Raw genomic sequence first — 8,370 nt, forward strand, 5'->3', positions numbered from 1 at the left:
CCTTTCAAATCAACCATTTGGCACCTTTGTCCTTAGCAAGTGTAAGTTCATAAGGTTTCATCATATGAGAAATAAGTGTTTAATCACATTGATTTCATACAAGATCTTCTTCCCAAAAGGGGTATAACATAATTAAGTCTAAAATAGAGAATTATTAACACACGAGGGTTCTAACACAGTATGCCATTCGGGAATCAATTTTACAAGTTTGAATACCTCACATCAATAGCGTTCTATGTTCGAACTTCACACGATGGAGTTTTGTAAGAACACAGGAATTCCAATACCACAAAAAGAGTTTAGCCTTCATACCTCGAAAGAGCTTTTCGTAATGACACAATAATGTCCCAACACTCCTAACGATGCCAATCTATCAAGGAGGAGATAATGATAAGCACGGTTAGAGGAATTCGCATGGCAAGGGATGTTACAACTATGACCCGACCTTTACCTCAACTAATTCAACAACAAAACCACCCAAGATTATTCAACAACTTCCCCACAGTCTCTATTAGCTCATGCATGTAATAAAACCTACCCTCATCACCCATAATCAACCCAAACCCAAAATTGGAGAATTGGGAGAAGCAATTCTTACCTTTTTGAAGCCCTAGAAAGTTCCTTTTGATGGAATTCCAAGGTTTGATCAAAGTAGAGTAGTGAAATCCTTAGTCCTCCCTTTCCTCTCTAGAGAATGGTTTTCTCCTCACTCTAAAATGTCAGGTAATCCCTCAAAAATGAACCCACAGGCTAGATAAATGAAATAGTGGTCGGGTTATAAGATTGGAATAGATAAATGAAATAGTGGTCGGGTTATAAGATTGGAATAATGGAGCCCTGACGCAGATCTGCGGTCGCATATGCGACCGCATGACACTTATGTGGTTCGCAAAATGGACCGCATAATGGCCCTCTAGAACTGGGCATTTCTACCTCACTCTGCAATATGTCTACGGTCCGCAAACCAATTATGTGGTTTCATAATGGACCGCAGAACCTCCTTCTAAAATTTCTCATGTTGGATCTGCGATGGGATCTATGACGCGCAAAATGGTTTTACGGTCTCATAATGATCCTCAAAATTGGCAAAGCTATCTGCTTTAATCTGCAGCCAATCTGCGGTCCGCAAACTGGTTCTGCGGTCGCATAGTGGATTGCATAACTATCATGTTCTGCAAACTTTTTAGGTAAAAGTTTACGGGGTCTTGCATCATTAACGGCGTTAAGCCTTATTACATCAAAATCTAATCTAATCTAGAAAGTAGTAGAGAACAGTATCTCCTAGTCTACTTGGTCCTTGAAGGACCTTCTCCATGCTTGGCTCTCTTGACTACATCAATCGCGTTTCCGAGATCGCGCATGTCGAGTATCAAGTGCGCCATTGCTAACTTCCCTCCTTCATCAATATCCATGTCTTGCCAATCCCAAAGCCTCTTTCTAATCTTCCCCTCTAGCTCCATCAATCCTTGCTCTAGGTGCTCCAACCTCTTTGTCGACTTATTTGCAATCTTCTTCCATTCCTTGATCGCCTCCATATCCATATTATGTTGTTCTAAATGCTTAGCTTCAGATTCGAACACTCTTTTATGTAGCCTCTTGTACTTCACCTATACCTCTACCACCTCATCTATGATCCTATCTTTCAGATTGACCCATAGTTTGACATCCCCGGCTATTTCGTCCTCCAACCAGGAGAGATAGTACTACATATGACCAGCGTGATACATGTCTGGCTCAATAGTCTCTCCCTCCACGATGATCTTTTGATTCCACATGTGTTGGGCTTTAAACTTGAATGGGATTACATCTCCTTTGAAATCTGCTTCATACTGAATCATGTTAGAAACCCGAGGTATGACTTGTTTCCTCCCAACTTACCTCATTACCCTTATAAGAGTGTAAGGGTCGATGCCTCGCAGCCCAATCAGTACTAAGTGAGTGGTTCCTTTGGACCTGATGATGAACTAACTACTAGGAAACCATTCAAATATCCAATGTTCTTTCTCGTTTGTCATATAGTTGAAGAAACACACCCATCCTATACCATTTCCAGGCTTTGCAAACCTTTCTAGAATGAATGTCATCTTCTTTCGATGTTGACTGGCTAGGTAGTCATTCAGTGGCCTTCGAAGAAGCTCCTGGTGATAATCACCCCTCTAAAAGTGTTACAGTAGCTAAACTTGTAGCAAGATATTACAACCCTTGAAGTGTCCGAACCCATGCTTGCACGGATCTAGAGAACGATACATTTCAGCTAAGATAATCGGGATAATAGTGTAGTTCTACCCCTCGATACCATCCATTAAGGTCTTTGCAACCATGGCTAAGCGAGTATGAATCATTCCCCCTTACATCGAAAAGATCAGCTAACCCAAGAAACAGACTATGAAGACATAGACCCGGCAGTGCACCCATCCCAAAGAGGTAATAGCTAGATCCACATGATGAAGGCGATATGATTTGCTATGCCCATAATACTCAAACATAAATTCAAAGGGGATGTATTATTTCTTCAGATAGACTAGTTCATCATTCTTCTTAAAACGCAACATTTTCAGAAAACCGCGTGGGGTACAATTTTGAGGTACCAATAGACCCGGACCATCCTATGGTAGTTTTGGCGAAACCCCCTATTTCCTCTAGGAGAGGAGTCATTTCTATGTTGCCAAATTGGAAAACGACTCTCTTTGCATCCCAGGACATGGTAGCAGCATCGATTAGTCCCTATTTTGTTGAATATTCAGCAAAGATAGCAGGTTACCTAATACTCTCCTTACATGGTTTATGTCACAGGGTGCAAGGTCGTTCCACCAATCAATTAGCAAAACCGGGATACTCTGGACCATACCAAACCTGGGGATTTCATGCTTCATTTTCTGTAAACAAATAAAAGTTAGCCCTTTCCCCCTCCATATTTGACTATCTACGCAATAATGATCAACATGTTGGCACTTTTTCTCCATGTAATGCACATAATATGATAGTGTCTTTTGGAATTACGGAAATTCCGTTGGACTTTGGACAAGGTTCATCTAAGCGGGTTGATGCGTCAATGATGTCTCAATCCGTACTATGTTTAGCATGATGCATGAACATTTCAAATCAGAGTGTGGTTGAAATATAAGGGTCTAGACTGATACTCTCAAGTGGACAAGTTGAAAGGGAAAGGCACGGGACCATCGACTGCACCCCTAATCGACTAGTCTACCACTAATAAGCCTTTCTAGTTTAATAAGGGTATTTTTTAGGAAAGCGCGAACACTCATCAAGCGCCGCTATGTTGATAATAAGCATGGGTACAGTATGATGCTGAAAGCATGCTTTATTCAAAAATAGTAACACGTTGCCAGATATGTGCATGATGAAAGTGCATAAAAATAGTAAATAATATGAACAGGAGAAAGATATGAAAAAGGAATGACAAAAGAGAGAAGTCAATTTAACGCATAAAAATGTGCGGGAACGTAATTAAATGAAGAAAAGGGGGGATAGGAACGGGATAGACATGATATAGAAACATTAAACAAGAATAAGGAAACAGAGATGTGCATGTCATAACAGTTTAAGCAAGTAAGAGAAATAGGGGGGATGTATATGTCATAGCAATTTAAACAAATAAAGGAAAATAAGGGAAAGGATGTACATGTCATCAAATAATTCGTTAATCCACATAAATCAACTTCATTATGGTAAGAGCCTAAGTATATCCCCAGCAGAGTCGCCATGCTATCGCGCCTCTTTTTCTCTCGAAAATGGGTTTTGACATTTGACAACTCTTTTAAATGGGGATTAAAAGAGAAGAGACACCACCTAACGATTTTGAGGTGTGTTAGGACACTTATTTGCAAATAACTCTATTTTAACTAGTCCGTGTTAACAAAGATCGGGTAAGGGCTCAAATTACCTCAAAGAGAAAGTGTTAGACACTTTTTGAGGTCCACAACTGTGGGTTCCGGCCGAAGTTTGCACTATGTGGGATTATCGGATTATAATTTCCCTAAGGGATCATATAAGTGAGGGAAGAAAACAAATTTAAAGGTTCTATTGTGAACAAGTGTAAAGAAAATCGGGCAACAATTAATAACTTTGCACTGGTGGAGGTCGAAGAAGATCAGACAAACAAGGTTTACGCAAGGAATAAATTTGCAGTATTAGAGGAGGAACAAAGTGATATAAACGAGAACAATCAATTGGTTTTGGTGGGGGGAAACGAGTCTTCAGTTCTAAAGATGGTCCTACTCCTTCTGGGATTCAGTCCATAATCGACCGGGTTTATAGAAGGTCTGGGACAAGCAAGAGGAGCTAAAACAACTCAATGTGACCACAAACCAATCTTGTCATGAGATTCCATTTCAAACATTTAAATATTCTGGGCAGATTGAGGATCTTGATGAGGTAAACTCTACAAAGGTCTTATGGAGTGATGCAGTTGAGGTTAAGGATGATCATCTAGGCAAAACTAAGATAACAGAAGACAAGGTGAAGAAGGACAACAAGCCAAGCTTACCTGGCGATAGGCTGGCGACGCCAGGCCTAAAGCCAAGCTCACCAGGTGTTAGGCTGGCGAAGCCAGCGCTAAAACCAGGCTCCCTAGGCGTTAGGCTGGCGACGCCAGGCCTAAAGCCAGGCTCCCCAGGCGATGCCAGGTCTAAAGCCAGGCTCCCCAGGCGTTAGGCTGGCGATGTCAGGCCTAAAGCCGGGTACACCTGATGAGGTAGCTACAGTAAACCCCAACCTTAGTGCAACTGGAGAGATTTTGGCCTATGTAGATGGTGTTCCGATGTATGCATCAGAGAACAAACTTGATGGAGATGTTGATGTGAAGATTAGGTATGATATAGTGGGGTCAGACCAAATTTCAGGCAATGGGAAGGGTGGTGATATCACTAGAACAGTGCCTTCAGAGCAGACTGCTACAGTAACTCATGGGCTAGGCTGATGAGCGGGCAATTGACCCAAGAGCATTGGGGGAAATAGAGGAAGTGCCTATGGAATCTGGCACTGATCAAATTATGCAGCTACATATTAATGTTCCACTTAAGACTCCTCTACAACATTTACATGATTTAGTTATACACAATGTGACACCAATTTATGAAGACTTATTTAGACAAAATCCAATGGAGGATGAATCAACTACAAAAAACTTCAAACAAGTGGCTAGGGAAGGGGATTTATCACCCACAACTAGTGCTAAAGGAGGGAAAAAACTAAGAAGAATCAGAGTAAAGATCCACCACAACCTTCAAGAATAATGCCCAAGAGGGCAACTTCTCTATCTAAATGATGATGACCAAAACATTAATATGGAACATAAGGTCTATGAATACACAATAGGCCTTTCCTAGGGTGATCAACATGAATAGGGAGCATAATTTTTGTGTAGTTGCATTGATGGAGCCTTTTCAAAAGAAGGGACTCATTGATATATATAAAAGGAGGTTGAATATGGAAACTGCTTATGCAAATATTAACGGGCAAATATGGTTGTTCTTCGATGCAGTGATGGAATAGGAATTAGTGGAGGATATTGAGCAACAGGTGACTGTGAGAGTGTTTCACCATGACCCGGGGCAGCACATGATGATGACATTTGTTTATGCAAAATGTTCAGCAATGGAGAGGTTGGATTTATGGGATCACTTGTATTACTTAGCAAGTGATATGGAATTACCATGGTTGGTAGGAGGGGATTTCAATGTGATATTGCATGAAGATGAGAAAATAGTGGGACTTCCAGTACACCCTCCTGAATATAAGGATTTTGCATTTTGTGTAAACTCTTGTGGTTTGTTTGAGCAAGGGTACAAAGGAATTCCATTCACATGGTGGAATGGGAGATCCAATGCTGAGTGTATATTCAAGAGATTGGATAGGAGTTTTGTGAATATGCCATTTCAGAACATGTTGCCAACTATTGAAGTTGAGCATCTAATCAGAACTGGATTAGATCATACACCATTGCTAATGACATGTGGGGTGCAGTTTCAGATTCTTAAACTTTTGGACAAAGCATGCTACATTTATAGATATGGTGAGGCAGAACTGGGAAGCTGATTTCATAGGGGATCCATTTTTGATGTTTAAGCAGAATATCAAGAGGGTGAAGGCAGCACTCTCAAAATGGAGTAGGGAAACATTTGTTGATATCTTCAAGCAATTGGCTATTTTGGAGGACATTGTTAGGGTAAAGGAGATGTTGTTTGAAGAAGAGCCTACAACTGAGAATAGGATTGTGCTTCAAAAGGCTCAATCTTAATTGAAGAAATACTTGAGTATTGAGGAGAAGTATTGGAAGCAAAAAGCTAGGATGACTTTGTTTGCTGAAGGAGATAGGAATACAAGTTTCTTTCACAATCATGTCATTGGTAAAAGAAAGAAATTGCAACTGAAGAGGATCAAAAGTGGGAGTGGGGTATGGATTGAAGACCAAGAGCAATTGGCTACAGTTGCAGTGGACTTCTATCAAAAACAGTTCACAAATGAAAGTGATGCTTCTGAATTTTCCTTGCTCAATAATGTACCTTCAATGGTCACTATGGATAAGAATTTGGAACTTAGCAGATTGCCAACAATTGAAGAAGTAAGGGCAGCCGTTTTTGAGCTTAGTGGGGAGAGTTCTAGTGGTCCTGATGGATTCAGTGGCCTGTTTTATCAAACTTGCTGGGATGGCATTGGTTCTGATATACACAACATGGTGCTACACTTATATGGAGGAGCTGCATTGCCTAAATCTATCACTCACACCAATCTAGTGTTGCTGCCCAAGAAACCTAGAGTTGAGACCTTCTCTAACTTAAGACCTATTATTTTGAGCAACTTCATTAACAAGGTCTTATCTAGGGTGTTACATGACAGATTGGAGAGTTTTTTGCCATATCTAATAACTCCTAATCAATCTGGATTTGTAAATGGTAGGAGTATATTTGAGAACATCTTATTGACGCAAGAAATTATCACTGACATAAGGTTAAGGGGAAAGCCAGCTAATGTGGTGATCAAGCTTGATATGGCTAAAACCTATGATAGGGTTTCATGGAAGTACTTATTGCATGTGCTAAGGAAGATGGGATTTTCTGAACACTTCATCAACATGGTGTGGAACTTGATGTCAAATAACTGGTATTCAGTATTGGTGAATGGGCAGTCCTCAGAGTTCTTTAAGTCGACAAGGGGTGTGAAACAAGGGGATCCCCTCTCTCCAGCATTGTTCATTCTGTCAGCTGAGGTACTTTCTAGGTATTTGAATAAGCTCTTTGAGGATAAGTCATTTGTGGGATTTGGAATGCCTAAGTGGTCTGATCCTTTGAACCACTTGGAATATGCTGATGATACGATAATCTTTGCATTTGCTCATCCTCCCTCTTTGAGCAAGATTATGGCAGTGTTGGGGAACTATGAGAAGATATCAGGTTAGATGATCAACAAAGATAAGAGTTCATACTACATGCATTCAAAGGTTGTTAATGGAATTTTTCAGGAAGTTGGAGATATTACAAGATTTGCAAGAGGTAAATTCCACTTCACATATCTAGGGTGTCCTATTTTTTTTACACTAGAAGGAGGAAGGACTATTATGAAGATCTTATCATGAAGGTGAAGGCTAAATTGCAGTCATGGAAAGGAAAGCTGTTGTCATTTGGAGGAAAGGCAACATCATCTTTAGTGTGTTGCAAAGTATGCCAGTCCACAGGTTATCAGTCCTTGATCAACCAAACATCTTCCTGGGGCATCTACATAAGACTTTTGCTAGGTTCATGCCAAAATCTTTGCCTTCCTAAAGAGGAAGGGGCCCTAGGTTTTAGGTCCTTACATGATGTCTCAAGGGCACTGTTTGCTAAACTATGGTGGAGTTTTAGGACCGCAAAATCTTTGTGGTCTAATTTCATGTGGAATAAGTATTGCAAGAAGGAGCTACCAACACTGGTGTATTTTAGGGGAGGGTCTCATGTTTGGAGACAAATGCTGAATGCTAGGGAAGAAGTAGAACACGAGATCGTATGGGAATTGAGGAGTGGAACAACTAATATTTGGCATGAAAATTGGACTGGATTAGGTGCACTTTATCACGCATTACCTGAAGACTTTCCAATCAATAAAGATCTTTAGGAGGTGGCAGAACTGTGGTAAGGGGAAGCATGGGATGATCAGCTACTAGATCAAATTTTCAATGAGGAAATTGCAGAACATATAAGGATAAATGTGTATTATGAAGGCAGTGAGGGATATTGGGATAAGCCATACTGGATGCCAACTCCTTCAGGCAAGTTCAGTGTTAGCAGTGCTTGGCAAATATTAAGGCATAGGGTTGATCCTAATCAGGAATTCAAGTTAATGTGGATTAAAGGTTTGCCATTCAAGATATCCTTC

General features: G+C 40.5%; 1 protein-coding gene across 1 annotated transcript; it reads left to right on the top strand.

Annotated features, from left to right (window-relative positions):
- The first annotated feature begins 4,681 nt into the window (after positions 1-4,681).
- LOC138898908 (uncharacterized) lies at positions 4,682-8,109 on the top strand. The gene is made up of 8 exons (XM_070185016.1): positions 4,682-4,918; positions 5,515-5,700; positions 5,804-5,883; positions 5,986-6,187; positions 6,266-7,030; positions 7,148-7,412; positions 7,481-7,511; positions 7,560-8,109. The coding sequence occupies exons 1-8, from the start codon at positions 4,682-4,684 to the stop codon at positions 8,107-8,109; spliced, it is 2,316 nt and encodes a 771-aa protein (XP_070041117.1).
- The last annotated feature ends 261 nt before the right edge of the window (positions 8,110-8,370 follow it).

The sequence above is a fragment of the Nicotiana tomentosiformis genome, chromosome 9 (assembly GCF_000390325.3).
Source record: "Nicotiana tomentosiformis chromosome 9, ASM39032v3, whole genome shotgun sequence".
Lineage (NCBI taxonomy): Eukaryota > Viridiplantae > Streptophyta > Magnoliopsida > Solanales > Solanaceae > Nicotiana > Nicotiana tomentosiformis.

Excerpts from the sequence above, each read along its gene's own strand:
- LOC138898908 (XM_070185016.1), top strand. The coding sequence starts at position 4,682 with ATGTCAGGCCTAAAGCCGGGTACACCTGATGAGGTAGCTACAGTAAAC. Across the intron at positions 6,188-6,265 it reads TTTTGGAGGACATTGTTAGG|AAATACTTGAGTATTGAGGA; the intron begins GTAAAGGAGATG and ends TCTTAATTGAAG. Across the intron at positions 7,031-7,147 it reads TGGCTAAAACCTATGATAGG|TCCTCAGAGTTCTTTAAGTC; the intron begins GTTTCATGGAAG and ends GTGAATGGGCAG.